Here is a 21578-nt window from a genome sequence, read left to right on the forward strand (position 1 = left end):
GAGAGCCCAGTGTGGGGCTCAAACCCATGAACCACGAGATCATCACCTGAACCTAAGTCGGATGCTTAACCGATTGAGCCACCCAGGCGCCCCAGATGTTTGCCGATTGAAGTTACTTTCTGTATATGATTGCCACAGCCTTTTGAGACAAGCATGATAACGTGCTCATTTTACAGATGAGAAAAGTGAGCTTTGGTGAGGTTATTTGACCGATATTCATTACACGTAATAAAAGTTTCAGTTTTTTTTTTTTTTCATAATACCATATCTCTTCACAGCTGCTTTATTATAAATAATGTAGATCTTCTTGCCTCTGCAGCTGTTTATTTAATGCTGGATACACTATAACTCATGACACTATGTTATCCATCCTGTCTCTTTTGAATACTAGTTTCTAGTTATTCTCTTTTTTTTTTAATTTAATTTTTTATTTTTTAAAATTTACTTCCAAATTAGCATATAGTGCAACAATGATTTCAGGAGTAGATTCCTTAGTGCTCCTTACCCATTTAGCCCGTCCCCCCTCCCACAATCCCTCCCGTAACCCTCAGTTTGTTCTCCATATTTATGAGTCTCTTCTGTTTTGTCCCCCTCCCTGTTTGTATATTATTTTTGTTTCCCTTCCCTTATGTTCATCTGTTTTGTCTCTTAAAGTCCTCATAGGAATGAAGTCATGATTTTTGTTTTTCTCTGACTAATTTCACTTAGCATAATACCCTCCAGTTCCATCCACGTAGTTGCAAATGGCAAGATTTCATTCTTTTTGATTGCCGAGTGATACTCCATTGTATATATATACCACATCTTCTTTATCGATTCATCCATCGATGGACATTTGGGCTCTTTGCATACTTTGGCTACTGTTGATAGTGCTGCTATAAACATGGGGGTGCATGTGTCCCTTCGAAACAACACACCTGTATCCCTTGGATAAATGCCTAGTAGTGCAATTGCTGGGTCGTAGGGTAGTTCTATGTTTAGTATTTGGAGGAATCTCCATACTGTTTTCCAGAGTGGCTGCACCAGCTTGCATTCCCATCTAGGTATTCTCTTTAAAGTCATTACTGTGGGGGTGCCTGCGTGGCTTAGTCAGTTAAGTGTCCGACTCTTGATTTTGGGTTAGGTCATGACCTCATGGTTTGTGAGTTTGAGCTCACATCCAGTCTCTCTCCACCCCTCCCCCGCTTGCGCTCTCTCGCTCTCTCTCTCTCTCTCTTAATCTCTCATTCTGTCTCAAAATAAACCAAAAAAAGGGACACTTGGGTGGCTCAATCAGTTAAGTTTCCAACTTCAGCTCAGGTCATGATCTCACAGTTCATGAGTTTGAGACCCGTGTCGGGCTCTGTGCTGACAGCTCAGAGCCTGGAGCCTGCTTCAGATTCTGTGTCTCCCTCTCTCTCTCTGTCCCTCCCTCACTCACACTCTGTCTCCCTCTGTCTCTCAAAAAATGAATAAATGTTACAAATAAACTAAAAAAAAGAAGTCATTACTATGCTCTGCTGCTGATGACTACAAATGCAGTCTTGCCCAGAGTATGCAGAAAAACGTGAGCAATAATTTTTTTCCTGTTACATTTATCAGAGTTTTATAGTATAAAGAAATACATTTTCCAATCATGTTTTCCTTTCACCTCTTCAGGCCATAATCACTGCCAAATAAAATGCATCAAAAAGTGCTGGAATTTCTCTCCCCAAAATATATCCAAAATCTGACCACTCTTTTCTGTCTCAGGTACTTCAATGCTAATCCAAATCTTGTTACTTAGGATACCGGCACTCAGTACCTCATGACAGGTTTCCTCAAGTCCACTCCTAAAAGTCTCAATTTTGTTGTTGTTGTTGTTGTTGTTGTTGTTTTTAATTTTTTTTAACGTTTATTTATTTTTGAGACAGAGACAGAGCATGAATGGAGGAGGGTCAGCGAGAGGGAGACACAGAATCCGAAACAGGCTCCAGGCTCTAAGTGGTCAGCACAGAGCCCAATGCGGGGCTCGAACTCATGGACCACGAGATCATGACCTGAGCTGAAGTCGGAGGCTTAACCGACTGAGCCACCCAGGCGCTCTCTTTTTAAAAATTTTTTAATGTTTATTTTTGAGAGAGAGACAGGCAGACAGAGTGTGAGCAGGGGAGAGGCAGAGAGAAAGATTCCGAATCAGAAGCAGGCTCCAGGCTGTCGGCACAGAGAGACCCATGTGGGGCTCCAACTCACAAACTGTGAGATCATGACCTGAGCTGAAGTTGACACCCAACCGACTGAGCCACCCAGGTGCCCCTCAATTTTGTTTTCTGATGGAATGGAATACAGTGAGAGGTTTTACTACTTTCTCATTATGTTCCAGTTTGAAATGCTTTCAACGAAATACTGCAGTAATGTAAAAACTCATGCAGAATTCACATCAAATTTGTTTCTTACAGTGCTTTCTTACAGTATAGATAATGGTGAAAGCATGAACAGTCTGTAGCCATCATGGAGCACCTCTCTTTATGCTTTCTTCGAGACTAGAATGTTGTTCATAGAAGCAAGTTCTGTTCTCCATTGGTACATTAATGTTTTCTATGAAAGTTTCAGGGTTTCAAAATAGGTTTATATTTTGGTTGTTTAGAGGTTGTACTTTACCAAAGATGTGAGAGTACAAGTGTCGCATTTGTAAAAACCTTCAAAATCCTGTCAACAGATATTTATGCGAACCAAAGTAATGTGGAATCTAATCACCACCTGTATATTTTTCCACGTTCAAGATTTTTCTCCCAATTATAAAATTAGTGTATGCTTATTATGAAAAATTGCAAAATTTAGTACAGCAGCAGGCAAAAAAAAAAAAAAAAAAAGTCTTGTACTCATTATCCAGAGTGGAATATTCTTACCATTTCGTAATATTTCCTTTCAGCCACTCTTCATGTATTATGAACAGTAATACCCGCAAATTACAGAACAGTACGGAGGATAATGTATTGAGCCACCCAAAACAAATGTTAGTGTTTTAGTTCTTTGGATTAAAAAAAATCTCAACAATTATAATTTCTAATACTCTCTCCCTAGTCCTATTCTGCGTCCTCTATCTGTTCCTCTAATGCCCATCACCCTTGCCTCCTGTCAAGAGGCAGCCACTATAACAGATTTGCTGTGTATCTAGTTTTTCTGGTTCCACTATGTATTTGTGTGTCTGAAAACAACATAAAGTTTGTTTTGCATGTGTTTCAATTTACTCTGTGACATTTTGCTCTTTGCCTCTTACTGCTCTCTAGCCATGTTAATAAACACATACCTAGTTCACTCATTTTATTATTTTATTTTATTTATTTATTTTTTTTAAGTTTATTTATTTTTGACAGAGACAGAGTACAAGTATGAGCTGGGGAGGGGCAGAGAGAGTGAGAGAGACACAGAATCCAAAGCAGGCTCCAGGCTCTGAGCTGTCAGCACAGAGCCTAACTCGGGGCTTGAACTCACGAACTGTGAGATCATGACCTGGGCCGAAGTCAGACTCTTAACCGACTGAACCACCCAGGTGCCCCTAATTTTTTTTTTTTTTTTTACCCCTAGTTCACTCATTTTAACCACTGGGTAGTATTTGTAGTACTCCTTCATAGAATACTACACCACATTACTTATGTATTCTCTTTCCGATGAACATCTGGACTCCTTCAAAACATTTTTCATTTGCTACTACCCATAATGCTGCATTGAAAATCCCAACACATACCCTTTGTGAGTGTGTATGTGAACTCTCTGGCATAACTAGAATGGGAATAGTTATTCATAGTGATTCATAGGGCACTGATCACTTTGGATTTGCCCAAACACAGCCAACTTATTCTACACAAGGCAAAAATAAATTTATGTATTTATTTTTAAAATGTGTGTTTATTTTGAGAGCGACAGAGTGTGTGTGTGCGCGCGCACTAGCATGTGATGGAGAGGGGCAGAGAGAAGGGAGAGAGAGAATCCCAAGCAGGCTCTGCCCTGTTAAGGCAGAACCCTATGCAGGGCTCGATCTCACAAACCGTGAGATCATGACCTGAGCCGAAATCAACAGTCAGACACAACCGACTGAGCCACCCAGGTGCCCTGGTAGAAATTTATAATCCCACAAGCAGTCAATGAGTGTTTTCCTGTCCTCATCCATTTTCTTACATTGGCTTCAACATTGGGTATTTTCAGACAAAGATTTTTACTAACCTGATGCTTCCCTCATTTTAATTTGTATTTCTTAATAAGGTTAAGCAGGTTTTCTTGTTTATTGACTCTTCGTGGTTTTTCCTTGTATTTTAGATTCATATCCTTTGTCCATTCTTCACTTGTGTCATTGTTTTTTTCTAACAGTTTAAAAATAGTATTCATATTCGTGATTATAAATATATCGAGTTTATTTTTGAGACTTGAATGAGGTATAGGAGTCTTTTTTTCCATATGGAAAATAGTCATCTCAATACCTTTTATTGAATTTGTTGTCCTCATGATTTTGTAATCCTTCCTTCCTCTTTTTTCAAGGTTTTAGATATGCTTAGGCTTGCTTCTGGATTTGTTATCTCTTCTCCTCTGTTTTGTTGATCTGTCCCTGCACAAGTACCACATTATACAAAAGCTGATAAGCCCCACATGAACGTTTTTTTTCTTTTTCTTTTTTTTTAATGTTTATTCTTGAGAGAGAGAGAGAGAGAGAGAGAGCGCGCGCACAAGTGGGGAAGGGGCAGAGAGACAGGGAGACACAGAATTTGAAGCAGGCTCCAGGCTCCAAACTGTCAGCACAGAGCCCAACATGGGGCTCGAACTCACGAATCGTGAGATCATGACCTGAGCCAAAGTTGGATGCTCAACTGGCTGAGCCACCCAGGTGCCCCCATGTGAACTTTTTTTTAACACATAGTGGAAGTCATTTAAATCAGAGTTTTGTACTTTGCCTCCCCCACCACATATTCCCTAACAATATAAAATAAATACTTTTTCATATCATCATGAGAATCTGGAAAGTTTTTTTTTTTTTTTAATGTTGTGTGATTGTGCCTTGTATAGATATACTGTTACTTACATAGCTACTCTCTTATGGTTTAACACTCATCTTCTGAGATAATGCTTCCCAGATTATAACTGGGGATGCTCACCCTGTTGTAGTGCAGCAGATTCCCTCCACCCTCTGAGGAGTGACAAGGGAGAACCTGTTCCTGAGATGGTACAGAGCTCTGTGATAGTTGGGGCTGATTTGCCTGAAGATAGGTGTGAACAGGTGAAGAGCAGGTATGTGAGCTTTTGCTTCGGGCTGCAGCAACTCTCTGCTTCCCACTGGTGGTGACTGGTGGGACAGCGGGTGAATTTCTTTTGGAAGAAGGCAGAGTCTTTATTTTATTTTAAATGTTTATTTATTTTTGAGAGACTGAGCACGAGCTCAGGAGGAGCAGAGAGAGAAAGAGGGAGACAGAATCCGAAGCAGGCTCCAGGCTCTGAGCTGTCAGCACAAAGCCCGATGTGGGGCTCAAACTCCTGAGCTGTGAGATCATGACCTGAGCCAAAGTCAAATACTTAACCAGCTGAGCCACCCAGGTGCCCCCTAAGAGGGCAGAGTTTTTAAAGATTCAGTATTTATTTCTGTCAGTGAAGGCGGGTTATAAAAGAAGCATTTTAAAGAGAACACAACCTATGTACCTTAATTAGTTTAAACATCATTTTGTGTTTATCTTTTGCAGCACTTGCCTACATGTTCCTTCTGGCTGGATGCTTTCACACCCTCCAATGTTTGCATTTCTTCTGTTTTTTTTCTTTTAGTATTCAGCACTTAGGAAGACACTTTGTGTTATATCTACCATCTTAAATTGTTTACTACTATAATTGTTGCTTCTTTTTATTTTAGAGAGAGAAAGAGAGTGCGGGAGTGGGCGAGAGAGGCAGAGGGAGAAAGAGAATATTAAGCAGGCTCTGTGCTTAGCGTGGAGCCCGATGTGATGTGGGGCTCGATCCCACAACCCTGGTATCAGACCTGAGCTGAAATCCAGAGTCAGACGCTTAACCAACTGAGCCACCCAGCCACCCCTGTAATTGTTACTTTTTAAAGCAGAAGTGTACTCAGAGGCTCAGGGAATTGTGTTTGTCATGTTTGTACAGCTGGTTTCAGTTTCAGAGACAGGATTTGGATCTGTTCTTGACTCCTACCTGAGATTCTCTCTCCCAGATTACATCTTTTTTGTTTCACTCTCCTTAAAATGGCTTGGGTTTAAAAATCATTGTTATTGTTTGCATCTGATTAGGCAGCGCTGAAGATCTGGTCTTCTGTCTGCAACATTGAAATGCTTTGGTTTCCTGCTCTAATGGATGCTAGGTTCAGCTGTACTTGGACTCTTTCTATATGTTGCTCTTGTGTCTAGATTACTTTCAGTGCCATGAAATTGATATCTTTCAGAAGTCACAAAAGCAGGAGGAAATTGATGCACTTTGTGATTTCAGATGCCATGTCCTGCACCTTTAGTCCTCTTTGCCTGGTAGCTTCATGCCTTCCTCTTTGATGTAAACATATAAAATCCTGGGGCACCTGTATGGAAATGAGTGGGAGTGGTTAAAAGTTGATTACTTGTACATTGATAATGTGAGTTTTGCAGATTGTTTTCCAAAAAAGATCATATGAGAAGCTGGTAAGTTGTTTTGTACCATGAAATGAAAATTAGATTTAATTTTTTTTTTTAAACGTTTATTTATTTTTGAGACAGAGAGAGACAGAGCATGAACGGGGGAGGGTCAGAGAGAGAGGGAGACACAGAATCTGAAACAGGCTCCAGGCTCTGAGTGGTCAGCACAGAGCCCGACGCGGGGCTTGAACTCACAGACCGTGAGATCATGACCCGAGCCGAAATCGGCCGCTTAACCGACTGAGCCACCCAGGCGCCCCGAAAATTAGATTTAAAAAAATAAATGAAAATTAGATTCATCATTCAGTTGAATTTGGAGAGTCAGGTTCTTATTTTTCTTTCAGTGTTTTCAGACCTATACAGATGTGGTTAGTACCTTTCTCCATCAGGTGACCAGACTTTCTCTGAAGACTTCTTACTGCAGAGAGGGCACGGTTACAGAACTGTGGGAACTCCAGTGGTCTGTCCTAGGTGATTTTCACTGTGGCTTTTCCTGTAAGGGACTGCAGCTGACTGTCAGCATTCTTAATCTGAAGTATCTGTTTATCCTAGACTCCGCATGCTACTTGTCAAATCACCAGTAATGTTTTGGGAGCAGGTAATTAAGATGCCTGCAGATTGCTAGGTCTGACTTCCTTATTTTGAGACCTGTTACAATCTTAGCTAGACTGAATTTCAAACAGTGCTAGTCTAAGAAACATGATAAGATTTATAATTGTTACAACACTTAAGTTGTCATGGAGGCTTCCTAGATTTCACCCTCATTTCATTAAGATGTAAAGTGTCCTTTGTACAATATGCAAAGAAAAAAACAATTTACAACCTACATTGACCTCCCTTCGCCCCATTGTGGAAACAAAATTCTTTAGAACACAGTAAACCCCGAAGTGGTCTGTAGGTAGTTGGTGGAGGGCCAGGCCTGTTACGGGGCGGAGTGTGCCATGTGCATTGGTAGGGAGCTATCGCCAGAGCATAGCCTCAGTCTCGGAAAACAGGTAATTAAAGAAGTGCTAGATTTCTCTTTTCCTTGAACTCTGAGGACTAAAGCAAGTTGGAGGAAAAGATCTGAGAAAAAGAGTTTTTTGAGTTGTTTGGGGCCTCAAAAATCTTCCAGGAGAGATCATATTAGAGATAATGGTGAAGTAACTTCTATAAAGATTCATATTTAATTTCTGACAGACTCAGTACTAGAAACAGGATTTTTGATGCTGAGTCTGGTTCTGAGAAAGGTCAGGCTGTGTTGATTTCCTAGGGAGAAGACTGCATTCTGGAATATCTCTAATTCTATCTGATCTTTTTAAAATGCAATTTTTATTTTGCTGTCTCCTATCTTACATCCTTTTACTGGCCTTTAATTGCTTTCAGGATTAAAACCCAGATCCTTAAAAGAGTCAAAAAAAGCTGTGGGGGTTTGCCTGGCCAGTCTGTCCTGTCCTGTACCCCAGCCTTTCCTCTATGTCTTCTGGGCCCCAGCCAGCCTTCCTTTGATTCTGTGGTCTGTCTCCTGCCACAGGACCTTTGCAACTTTAGTTCCCTTTGCTTGGATGCTCTCACAGCCCCATGTAATTAACTCTTATTTATCTATCTATCTATTTATTTATTTATTTATATATTTATTTATTTTTAAGGGTTAAAAAAAAATGTTTGTTTACTTTTGAGAGAGAAACAGAGACAGAGTGTGAGCAGGGGAGGGGCAGAGAAAGAGGGAGACACAGAATCTGAAAAGGCTCCAGGCTCTGAGCTGTCAGCGCAGAGCCTGATGTGGCATTTGAACTCATGGACCACAAAATCATGACCTGAATGGAAGTTGGACGTTTAACCAACTGAGCCACCTAGGCTCCCCAAATTTATTTATTTATTTTGAAAGAGAGAGAGAGAAAGAGAGAGAGAGAGAACTAACTAGTGGGGGAGGGGCAGAGAGAGAGGGAGAGAGAGAGAATCCTGAGCAGGCTCTGCCCTGACAGTGTAGAGCCCAGTGCTGGGCTTGAACCCACAAAAGGTGAGATCGTGACCTGATCCAAAACCAAGAGTTGGCCACTTAAACAACTGAGCCACCCAGGTGCCCCACCACCTAATTGACTCTTAATCTGTTTTCAAATTGTGTCTAATCTATCCATCTAGGGCAGGTTACTCTTGTGGTGTGCTCATGGAGAGAGACACAACAACATTCCTCCATGTTAATTATTTGTAATTAAACTCTTGTTTTTGTGATTATTTCATTAACATGTATCTCTCTCTTCTTCCCCTTCCCTACATATCAGCTTGTAGTATTCATCAATATAGTGACCATACCTGTTTTTCCTCACTGTTGAATTCCCAGTACCAAGCATAGTTCCTGGGATATATTTACTAGGTGTTCAGTAATACTCTGGTTTCTCTTCAGATCGAACAAATCTTTCGCCTTTTACTAGGTGTTCAGTAAATATCTGAGAATGAATAAATTAGTTTCTCTCTCTGGGACATAAGACAATAGGTTCTTATTAAAATAGGTCATTGGAGTATGTTATTTCTATTAAAATGTTATCTTGCATGTTAATAGGTCTTTTTTGAATGCATCTCATCACTACAAGTGATATATATTTGAAAATAATTTCATTGTGTCACCAGAGCTGAACACACACGGTCTAAAGACCAGGAGTTATAGAAAGTTTCTGGCACTGGACATACTTGTTTAAAAACTGTGGTAAAATATACACAACATAAAAATTTGCCATTTTAGCCATTTTTTTTTTAATTTTTTTCAACGTTTATTTATTTTTGGGACAGAGAGAGACAGAGCATGAATGGGGGAGGGGCAGAGAGAGAGGGAGACACAGAATCGGAAACAGGCTCCAGGCTCTGAGCCATCAGCCCAGAGCCCGACGTGGGGCTCGAACTCACGGACCGCGAGATCGTGACCTGGCTGAAGTCGGACGCTTAACCGACTGCGCCACCCAGGCGCCCCCATTTTAGCCATTTTTAAGCGTATTGTTCTCTCGCATTAAGTATTCACACTCTTGTGCAGCCATCACCAGGATGTTTTCGTCTTCCCGAACTGAAACTCTGTACTCATTAAATAACAACTCCCTATTCCCCAGCCCTTAGCAACCACCGTTCTAATTTCTGTTGCTGTGATTTTGACTACTCTGGGTACTTCATTGGAGGGGGACCACACGGTATTCACCCTTCTGTGACGTGCTGATTTCACTTAGCATGTCTTCAGGTTCATCCATATTGTCCTATGTGTCATCGTTTCCTTCCTTTTCAAGGCTGCATAGTATTTTATTGTACACATATACCACATTGTGTTTATTCAATAGAAACTTAGGTTCCTTCTACGTTTTGGCTATTATGAATAATACTGCTATGAACATGGGTGTACAAGTGGGTATACTTTTATGATTCTCTGGGTTTTTTTTTTCCCCCTGGACCTATAGCTTATGATCCATTTAGTCTTCTACAAGTTATGTAGCCTTCCCGTGCCTGAGTTTCCTCATCCACAATGGGAATAATACTGTGAAACCTATCTGTACTGCTTCAGGGGGTTATCTGTTGACAAGAAGAGGGTATACAGGCATAACTACAAATTGCAGATGTACCTGTCCCAAGAATATAGAATTTGATGGAACTGCAGTGGGTCCCCAGACCACACCTCATTGTTGTTTTTCCTGGGCCCCTGGGTTTTCTGAGGGCATAAAACTCTCCGTGAAATTGACTGCCCAGGTTGTGTGGAAGACAAGTGATTTATTGCTATGCTACAAATCTTTTTGAGCTTCCCTCAACATTCCAGAAGAAATTATGTTTGACAGTTTTTGTGCCTTCATTTAAGTTAATATTCACAAACACGGGGCTTTGCTGGCTCTTGAGACTCTAGCCACACTGGAAGAGAGAGTATGTGATGTCTCTGTGTCCTGAACAAGATCTCTGGCACCCTCTTCCCAGCCTCTGGAAAAGTCTGTCTCTGAGTTACCATGTGGCATCAACTTGAGGATTAAACAAGGTGGTACTTGTAAATCATTTAGAACAGCGTGTGGCACAGTGTTGAGAGCTTGGTAATATTGTTTGTTGAGATGGTGATAACAATGATATATTTTCCCCCCAATCTTGTTGAATCTCATTTACTTTCTTCTGATTTTATATCATTATTGGTTGTCTGAAAGGGCTTTTATCATGCCATATTTACTGTCATTGTAGTAGGTTATCAAATTTGAATATGGTCACTAGGTTACGAGTGACCATACATTTTAATACAATTGTTACAAGGAGTTCATTATATGACATAAAGATCTTCCCCTTAAGGGTGCCTCAGTGGCTCAGTCGGTTAAGCATCCAACTTCGGTTCAGGTCATGATCTCCTGGTTCAAGTTCAAGTCCCACATCAGGCTTTGGGCTGATGCAGGCCTGGAGCCTACTTAAGATTCTGTGTCTCCTTCTCTCTCTCTGCTCCTTCCCCTGCTTGTGCTCTGTCTCTTTCTCTCTCAAAAATAAATTTTAAAAAAATAATAAAGATCTTCCCCTTAAAACAAGCTATAATTTTTACAATAAAAATTTTTTCAAGAAAAACTTAGAAAAAGTAAGTAACTTATTTTCTTGAAAATAGAAAGTTGACTTAACCAACAGTAATTTTATTCTTCAGATATTAACTCTTTGTAAAATTGCTAACCATTAATCCTGCATTTCATTCTCTTCATTTGTGAGTCCTGTTGAAATTACATATTTCATTTAGGGCATTGAGGGTACTGGGAATTTGAGGATAGATTGCAATTCATGGTCATTACAGCATTTAAAGGAATTGTAGTCTGCAGAATATATAAATCTTCAGATTAAAATTTTAGGTTTATCAGCTTACGTTAGAAATCTACTCTTCAAAATGAGTGTAAAATTGATGAACTGAGAATTCATGTAATTTTTTTAAAACACGATTTCTTAAAATTTAAGAGTACTGTCCATGTTCTCAAGGCTATAAACTAGAATTAAAACTAATAAGACTACCACTGCAATAAATCATATGAAACATGAAATTTGGGGCGCCTGGGTGGCGCAGTCGGTTAAGCGTCCGACTTCAGCTCAGGTCACGATCTCGCGGTCCGTGAGTTCGAGCCCCGCGTCGGGCTCTGGGCTGATGGCTCAGAGCCTGGAGCCTGTTTCCGATTCTGTGTCTCCCTCTCTCTCTGCCCCTCCCCCATTCATGCTCTGTCTCTCTCTGTCCCAAAAATAAATAAATGTTGAAAAAAAAAAAAAGAAACATGAAATTTTTCTTCCTTCTAAGTATATCACTGAGGCAGGAAATGAATGTTACTGTAGCACTGTTATCTAATCTAGAGGCTTTAGTGAGATTTTCTAGTTGTCCCAGTTATGTTCATTATAACAAAAGAAAAAATTTTTTTTCTGGTTTAAGATCCCCTTGAAAATCATTTATTGCATTTAGTTGTATCATTTTAATTTCTTTCAGTCCAGAACAGTTCCTCATTCTTTCTGTCTTTCATGACGTGGCATTTTCAAAGTACAGGCCATTTATTTTGTAGAACATCCCTTAGTTTGGGTTGTGTTTATAATTTGATAATTAAAATAAGTTTTTATTTTACTTAAGTCCATTTTGGTCAGTTAAGTCAGGAGAATTTCCATTTCACCCTAATTTTTCAAATTTATCAACATAAGTTTTCGGAGTATTCTTTAAGTAGAATGAATTGGTAAGTCTCCAGTTGTAAGTAGCTTTTCATTGTTATTGTTTATGTATGTCATTTCCCATTTTTTTGACAGTTTTGCCAGATTTTTCTTTTCTTTTTTATTATCTAAAAAAGTGAGATTTTAATTGAGTTGATTTTTTTTGTATTTTTTTTAATTAATTTTTTTTAATGTTTATTTTTGACAGAGAGCGAGCGAGTGAGCACGAGTGGGGGAGGGGCAGAGAGAGAGGGAGCCACAGAATCTGAAGCAGACTCCAGGCTCTGAGCTGTTAGCACAGAGCCTGACATGGGGCTCGAACTCACAGACCACGAGATCATGACCTGAGCCGAAGTCAGACGCTGAACCAACTGAGCCACTCAGGCTCCCCTTTTTAAAAAAAAAATTTTTTTTAATGTTTATTTATTTTTGAGAGAGACAGAGACAGAATGCAAGTGGGTTGGGGCAGAGAGAGAGGGAGGCACAGAATCCCAAGCAGGCTCCAGGCTCCAATATGTCAGCACAGAGCCCGACGCGGGGCTCGAACCCACGAGCTGTGAGATCATGACCTGAGCCGAAGTCGGACACTCAACCGACTGAGCCACCCAGGCACCCCTGTATGTTTTTTTTTATTATTATTATTATTATATGTTTTCTATTTAGGTTTTTTTTTTTTCCTGTTTATTTTCCTCCTTCTACTTATCTTAGGCTTTACTCTGATATTCCTGATCCAGCTTTTTTTTTTTTTCTTTTTTGTGGCGGTGGGGGGCGGGGGGTTGTGTGTGTGGGAGAAAGACAGAATGAGAGAATATGAATCTTAAGCAGGTTCCATGCCCAGTTGGGAGCTTGACGTGGGGTTCAGTTTCCCGACTCTGAGATCATGACCTGAGCCAAAATTAAGAGTGAGACGCTTAACCAACTGAGCCTCTCAGGCACCCCTCCCATTCCAGCTTTTTAAGACTGATTTTTTAGCCCATCAACTTTGTCTAGTTTTATATCATCAAATATTTACGATTATAAATGTACCTCTGTATGTCCTAAAGTTTGATATGTAGTATTTTCATTATCATTTGGTTCTAAGTATTTCCTAATTTACTTTATAATTTTGCATTTAATTGTGAGTTAATTTCCAAGGAAAGGAGGTTCATAAGTTTATCTTAATTGCCTTGGGGGTTGTGGTCAGAGAAACATACGCCAATTCTTTTACTATATTGTGATTTCCTTTAGGGCCTGCAACATAATCCTCCCCAGCATTTTGCTCCATGGGTCTTACTTTTACCATGGCCTAATGCAAAGGAAGCTTTCTGTTTTTGTCTGTTCTATCTAGAAAATGCCATCAAGGTAAAGGTTAAGTCATTGTGGAAGCTCACGTGTCATATATATTCTTCCTGAATTATTTTAGTCTCCCCTTGCTTGCATTGGTTGTTCTTCAGTGTCCTCACATAGATGTTTTACAGTAAACCCTTGGTTTGTGAGCATAATTCATCCAAAGCACTTGTATATCAAAATGAATTTCCCTATAAGAAATAATGGAAACTCAGATGATTCATTCCACAACCCCAAAATATTCATATAAAAATGATTACACTGCTGTAATCATTACAAAATTATAAAGAAAAGATAAAATATAAAGAAGAATAAACAAATTAGCCTATACTTACCTTTGAAAACCTTCGTGGCTGATGAGGAAGACGAGAGGGGAGGTTATTATGTAGGACAACTTTCACTATCACTAACGGATGTTGACTGCAGTACAGTATGAATACTCTCTTGTCATATACTGTATTTAATGTGACTGGGAATAAGGCAGCAGAGGAAAGGGCCTATATCTGCAGGTGGCCTGACCTAGAATGAAGTATGGCATTGCTAAGCTTACTCTTGGATGGAAAAGCAAAGGACTGTCCATAGGTGCTTTGAAGTGACAAAAAATACACTGTTGCCAGCTGTGGGCACCTTCCAATGTTCTGAAAAATCACTGGTTTCTGCCAAACACCGTGGCCTGAGACCCAAGCATCCAAGCATGGGAGACAACCATCCACAATCCTGCAGAGAGAGAGACAGAGCAAGAGAGAGAGAGAAGAAAGAACCATTGGCTCAGTTGTGATCGTGTGACATTCAGCATCATGTACTACTCATTTTGCAAGACATGTTTGTTGATCAAGTTAAAATTTATTAGAAATGTTTTCTTGGGGCGCCTGGGTGGCGCAGTCGGTTAAGCGGCCGATTTCAGCCAGGTCACGATCTCGCGGTCCGTGAGTTCGAGCCCCGCGTCGGGCTCTGGGCTGATGGCTCAGAGCCTGGAGCCTGTTTCCGATTCTGTGTCTCCCTCTCTCTCTGCCCCTCCCCCGTTCATGCTCTGTCTCTCTCTGTCCCAAAAATAAATAAACGTTGAGAAAAAAAAAATTAAAAAAAAAAAATGTTTTCTTGTCTTGCAGAACACACGTAGAACCAGTTACTCACAATCCAAGGTTTTACTGTATTTGTCTGATTTGTGTCTAGAATCAGAGCCGGGGGGAAGAATTTTCAGTTCTGCTCATGCAAAGGACATTTAGGGCCATGGGGTTACAGTGGCCTACTAGCCCTGTAGCTTTCCTGTGATAATCAAAAGGTCTGAGTACACATGAGGACATGACTCAGGGTGTCTTGGAGATTGATTTGAGTGAATGACAACTAAGTCTTAACAAATTTGATGATGAATGAGGGATTTTGTTTTGAATACTGTGCATTGAAGCAAAACTTGAGAATGCATGGCATACTTCTCTTTTACATATATATAAAATGTTTTGCCTTGATCATGGTTTGTGGTTTACTCCTGAGAGTTTATATTCACCTTCTGCTTGGGAAAAACCATATGCTCATTAATTCTGAAGTAGATTTAGTGTTCTGAATGCTATAATTTGTGCTGGAGGTACACATGCAAAGTTTTTGTAACATTCTGACCAAATCAATAGTTAGGATTGAATATGTATGTATATCAGTTAGCTGTTGTCAAAATAACGCTACATGTTACATGCTGGGTTTCTGAGAAACAGGCTAAGATAGAGATTTGTATGTAGGAAATTTATTAGGAATCAAAACCTGTGGGGGTGCCTGGTGGCTCAGCTGGTTAAGCGTCCAACTTTGGCTCAGGTCATGATCTCCTGTTTTGTGAGTTCGAGCCCCACGTCGGACTCTGTGCTGACAGCTCAGAGCCTAGGGTCTGCTTCAGATTCTGTGTCTCCCTCTCCCTCTGCCCCTCCCCTGTTCGTCCTTTCTCTCTCTCTCTCTCTCTCTCTCTCTCTCTCTCTCTCTCTCAAAAATAAACATTAAAAAATTTAAGAAAAAAAACTGTGGAAGAGGAGGGATGGAGGCAGGATTGAACAGGGGAAGAAAGTGGGCTGTGATACCTGAAGCCTCCGCCGACTCCACGGGACACTTCGAAGAGTTGTCCCAAATCCGGGTGACAGGCTGAGCCTTATACTCCTGCATCATCGGATAAAGGCTGTGCCAGGAAAAGGGCATGATCTTGGGTGATGATTCTTTCTTGAATTGAAATCATTCCAAAGGTGACAGCTGAGGGTGTCTGCTGATAGCACATCTAGCACGGAGTGAGTAAGTTCTTTACTCTCAAAAGGAAAAACACAGTATCTGTTACACTGCCTAGTATTTCAGTGGCTTATAACAACAAGCATTAATTTCTTATATACTCCTTTGCAGATTGTCTAGGATCTGTGTAGGTGCCAAACTACAGTGTGAGTCCAGATCTGCTCCATGTGTATCTCCTCCTCTGGTGACAAAAGCCAGTAGCTCAAGAGGGCAAACCTAGATATGCAAACACATGCCAGGGCTCTGTTCTGTCACGTATCTTGAACATCTTATCTGCCAGTCAGGTCACGTGGCCAGGCTCCACATCAGTGGAGTGGAAGACTCCTCTTCTGTGAAGGCCCAGGGGAGGGAGTGAATATTTGCTGAATAATAATCCAGTCTACCGTTGTGTGATTGTACTTAATGAGCGAAGGATGAGAATTTCACTGCCAAGCTTTCATTGTCAGTCTTTCTCCGAAAATACTTCTGTTTGTCATCTCCATCTGTTATGAATGAGATGAAATATGACAACACCTTCACCACTATTTGGCAGAGAGAACAGCTTGTGCTGAGTTCTTATGATTTTTTAAATTTAGATTTGAATGGATCTTGTGTGTATCTGTATCTCTATTGAAAACATGGTATCTTTGTAAAGTATTTATCTGGAGGGAAGACTTTCTGTTGTTTTACATTTACTCCTTAAATTCTTTGTGTTACTTTAAATTGAGGCGTATACACAGTAAAGTGTATTCAGTACACTCAGGTGCATCATTTGCAAACTTGTGTATATGTATACATTCATGTAATCGACCACCCAGATCTAGGTAAAGAACTTTACCAGAATCCCAAAAGATTCCCTCATGCCTCTTCCCAGTCAATGATTGCCCCCTTCTTCTGAGGGAATCATTATTCTGACTTCTCTCACCACTGATTGTTACTTTTCTCAAAGTTCATATAAACGGAATCTTCCAGTGTGTTCTCTTACATGTCGAGCTCTTGGAATTGTTGTTACCTTACTGATAAACCGTAAGTCAGATGTCAGACTCCTATGTCTTGTGTTAGCCTATTTCTGAGAGTCTTCACTTGATGTTGTCTGTTATGTTATAGAAGGTAGATTCTGTGTTTTGCTTACAGCTTTTTAGTGTGATGTTGAACTCCGTAAAAGTCCATTCAGAAGGAGCCTCCTATGTGTGTCAGAAAGATGGAGTTAATATGGACTTCTAGCCCATAATGTGGTCCTCTGGTTTCCTTTATGAATTTGGTCATCAATTTAAATAAAATTATTCCCTGGGAATTCCATAGTGCATACGTCTGATGGGATGTAGATTTTTTTCTGCACATACTGATCATGACAGCGCTCTCCTCTGGGCTGCGTTTCAAAGTGGACTCTGGGGGTTTCATAGCCTCCAGTCGCCTATAAGTTGGACCCATTCTTTCCACTTGATTTGTGACAGTGCAGGGGTTAGTCTTCTGAAAGCCATTGCTGACTTCGGTGTCTAGTAACACACACTCTGTGAGGAACAGAACCATTAAAACAATCTGTTCGCTTCAGATTTGGGTCATAATCACTTATAACGCCTGTGATGTTACTTTGGTTCTTTGAAACTCTGTGAGATAATAGCCTATCGTCATTTGTAAAAGTGCCTATAAGAGAAGCCTTTTCATCACCTCGCGTGAACAAAAGACCGAAGATCCTTTTATGCTTTGAGTGGCTGCTATAATATCAGCTGAGAAACACTCATTTAGTCTTGTGACTTTGGGTTTCAGAGCACCTGTTAATTATAAGAACTACTACCTCTTGAGGAATGTCAGCAGCAAAGTTAATTTGTGTAATTATTGATTTTGAATACCATTTAATCTTCAGTTTTGTTATCCATTGTAAATTTAGTTTCAAAAATAACTGTTTATAGTAATATATTAGTGATTGAAGGGATCCCTGCATGCTATTGAACTTTGCTTTCATTTTTGTAGATCAGTTATCTAGGAACTAAATAATTTCAGGAATGATGTAAACTTGTTTAACAGTGCACAGTACAGTGAAACTGATGAGTCTGTCAAGTGAGAAGTTTAGCTAGAAAAGTGGGGTTTCGTTGATTATGAAGTTTGCAGAGCACAGGCAAAGAGTAAAGATCCAAAGATCAAAAATTCTAACATTTTTGTAACCGTTGTTGTGGAAAGGTGAGAAGAAATTCACTTAAAAATTGAAGTTATTCCATGATTGTGACACATACAGCAAAAGACTATACGTGATCAGTGGTCCTAGCTGTGATTATGACTAAGGAACAGAGAATGAGATTCCTCCTTGCTTTTGTTTTGTGGAATCCAGTGATTTATTTAAGAGAGATGTTAATCCTTATTAAAGCAGTTAGTTACTGTACCTTAAACATGTCTGTATGTCCTGAATCCCACCTTTAGTTCTGTCAACAAATTCATATTCAGTGTCTTAATGTATCACAGTATAAATAGGTCTTTTTAATGCATACTGTAGCCAGTGATTTTTTCTCTTTAATAGGTGTTTGTTGATATTTGAGTTTATTTTATACTCCTGTATGAGTAGTAGGGAACTCACCAGCTAAATTTTAAGAGACATGTTGCCACATGGATGTGATACTATCCCCATTTGTGAAAATTTTAATATCGGTAGATACTATGTACAAGGTGCGGGACTTGGCTTTCATATGGTAGAAAGTTAAAAAAAAATTTTTTTTTTAATGTTTAGTTTTGAGAGAGAGAGAGAGAGAGAGAGAGAGAGAGAGAGAGCGCGTGAGTGGGCGTAAGGGGCAGAGAGAGAGGGAGACACAGACTCCGAAGCAGGCTGCAGTCTCTGAGCTGTCAGCGCAGAGCCAGATGTGGGGCTTGAACTCACGAACAGTGAGATCATGACCTGAGCCAAAGTCGGACGCTCAACCGACTGAGCCACCCAGGTGCCCCCATATGTTAGAAAGTTTAAATAGAACTAGTCCTCACTTGGTAAGGATTTGGTCACCTTGCCGACCAACTCTGGGCCACACCTACATGCTTATCCAGACACAGCAGAGCCAGTCACCCTGTTCTGCAGTTTTCCTTCCACATATACAAATGTGCGTATATGTTATGAATGAATTTCTGGTTCTCCAGTAGAAATACCATCACAGGTTTTTCAAACTTTAAAGTTTTGGAACCTAAGTTTCTTCACAGCTTCTGATGGGAAGAAGAATGGGTTTTAAATAAGCCAGACCCAAGGTACTTTTGCAAAAAAACAGGTATATTATCCTAATCTATCTTTTCCTCGTTTCAAATTACTCTTTATATCATTCTCTCCTGAAATAAGTAGGAAATCCATGACAGCCTAGCTGATTCAAGCAAGCCTAGTCATCTGTTTTTGGTCTTAGAAGATCTCAACCAGTTACTGTTTTTACATGGATATGTGTTTTGTTTTGTTTGTGTAACATGGATGTGTAGTTCTGTTTTGTCACCCTGATTCTCAATTCCATTGTTTTCTGTAACTCTCGTTCTTAGTGCATCATTGTCTTAATCCAACCTGGGAATATTTTTTCTCTGTCCAATATATAATCTATTATTCCCTTGTCAAGGAAGGCTGTGACAACCCTATGTAATAGGTGAAGTGATTCTGGCACTTTTAACTGAAAGGATGGTGAAACTTACTGGCTTCCCAGTTAATACCTGTGCCTGGAGGCCCTGGATTTTCATGGTTAGGTTACTGTAACAAATGAGTGCAGTTTTTTAAATACACACCTTATAAATCAACATTTTCTTAAATCAGTAAATGACATTTTAAATAGGTAATCTGTTTTTTAAATTTTTTCTTAATTTTGTTACTTAAAAAATAAACCTAAAAAACCTAAAAAAAAATAAACCTTATTAAAAAATAAACCTTTGTTACTTAAAAAATATACCTAAGTATATTAGTGTTAATTCAGTGCATCATGCATTTTAGTATTCCTGTTCTTAAATAATCTGGCAAGTTTGCATTTCTGACTGATCTTTTCTCTCCATTTTGTTTGTTTTCTTTAGTTTCATGCTATGGATACATTGTATAGGCACAGCTATGATTTAAGCAGTGCAATTAGTGTCTTAGTACCACTTGGAGGGCCTGTTTTATGCAGAGATGAAATGGAAGAGTGGTCAGCTTCTGAAGCTAGTTTATTTGAAGAGGCACTGGAAAAATATGGCAAAGACTTCAATGACATACGTCAAGACTTTGTAAGTAGAAAACTGCACATAAAATGTTGGATGTGAATATTTTATCTTTGTTAAAAAGCTGGTAAACCTTAAAGTATTCATTTAGCAAGCTTGCAACGTAGTAATGTTTATCTACTCAACATAGAATGAAGGCTAGTCTTACAGAGAGATTCGTTCTGGGAAGCAATTATAAGACCTGGTATCAGGAGGCTCTGAGTTCCAAGTTTAAAATATGGATGGCTTTTCTAACCATTTGCACAAAATATTTCTGAGGTCTGCTTTAAGTTTGTTGCTCTCCTTTGGACCTTCTATATGTTTCTAGTTATCTTACTAATTGTTGAGCCTGAGTTTGATGTGGCCCTTTAATATGGAAACAACCTGTAGCAAGCAGTATGGAAAATTTGCTTTATGGGTTTTCTGTCCTTGACTCCTCTTAATGATACATAGTTTCTTACTTGCATTTTAAATACTAGATAATCTTGTCTACTTTTATGTACTTCCTTTTGTCCTTGTATGTATGGAATTGCTCTCTTTAATTAAGCTTTTAATCTCTTTGAAATGGAGAAATTTCTATTTGAGAAGTCCATTGATAACTTCCTAGGACAATTATCCTTTCTAGATTATCCAGTTCGTTGGTGTATAATTGTGAATAGCAGTCTCTTATATTCCTTCTTATTTCTGCAGTATCAGGTGCAACGTCTCCTCTGATTCTCCTTTCTGATTTTATTTATTTCAGTCTTCTCTTTTTTTTTTTTAGACTCGTTAAAGTTTGTCAGTTTGGTTTTATCTTCCCAAAAAAGGAACTCTTAGTTTCATTGATCTTTTGTTTTTCTAGTTTATACTTCATTTATTTCTGCTTTGACCTTTATTGTTTCCGTCCTTCTACTGACTAGATATACTCTTTTTCCTTCATTTTTCTTCTTTTCACTCTGACTGGATAATTTCTGATGACCTGTTTTTGAGTTCACAGATGTTCATTATTGATGTTCCACATTACATTTCTCATTGTATTCTTCAGTTTTAGAACTTGTGTTTGTTTTAGGATTTCTTTCTTTCTGTTGAACTTATTTCGTGTATTGTTTTCCTGGTATTGGGGTCTATCTCCTGATTTCAGTTCTATCTGTATTTTCCTGTAGCTCACTGAGCTTCCTTAAAACCATGATTTTGAAATTATTATCAGGAAATCATAGCTCTCCATTTCTTTGGGGTCAGTTGCTGGAAAATTACTGTTTCTTTGGTGATGTCATGCTTCCTTAACTTCATATTTCTTATAGCTTTGTGCTGATGTTTGTGCATTTGATTGATCAGTCACCTCTACCAGACTTTACAGACTGGTTTTAGTGGGGAGGGAGAGACCTTCGCCTGCCGTGGATACAAGGGTGTGGGAAGCTTGTGTATGATGGTTCCAGCTCTTGGGAAGGCCCATCAGCATAGTGTACATTCAGTTCCATCTGCTGAGGTCAGTTGTCAGTTAAGATTTCAGGGGTCCTTGGGGCGCCTGGGTGGCGCAGTCGGTTAAGCGTCCGACTTCAGCCAGGTCACGATCTCGCGGTCCGGGAGTTCGAGCCCCGC

General features: G+C 39.6%; 1 protein-coding gene across 8 annotated transcripts in view; it reads left to right on the top strand.

The window, feature by feature from the left end:
- Positions 1 to 21578, top strand: part of MTA3 (metastasis associated 1 family member 3) — a 221566-nt gene that overhangs the window by 147571 nt on the left and 52417 nt on the right. For 6 of the 8 annotated variants that reach the window (XR_005797288.1, XM_040496630.1, XM_040496628.1 and 3 more), the window contains one exon: positions 19839 to 20027. The exons of the other annotated variants lie outside the window; for them this stretch is intronic. Coding sequence is in view for 5 of the 6 variants with exons in the window: in XM_040496630.1 (XP_040352564.1) it covers positions 19839 to 20027 (189 nt within the window). In the remaining variant the exon portion in view is untranslated. The remainder of the gene's footprint in view (positions 1 to 19838; positions 20028 to 21578) is intronic. 8 annotated transcript variants of the gene reach the window in all.

The sequence above is a fragment of the Herpailurus yagouaroundi genome, unplaced genomic scaffold (genome assembly GCF_014898765.1).
Source record: "Herpailurus yagouaroundi ecotype Mexico unplaced genomic scaffold, PumYag 188, whole genome shotgun sequence".
Lineage (NCBI taxonomy): Eukaryota > Metazoa > Chordata > Mammalia > Carnivora > Felidae > Herpailurus > Herpailurus yagouaroundi.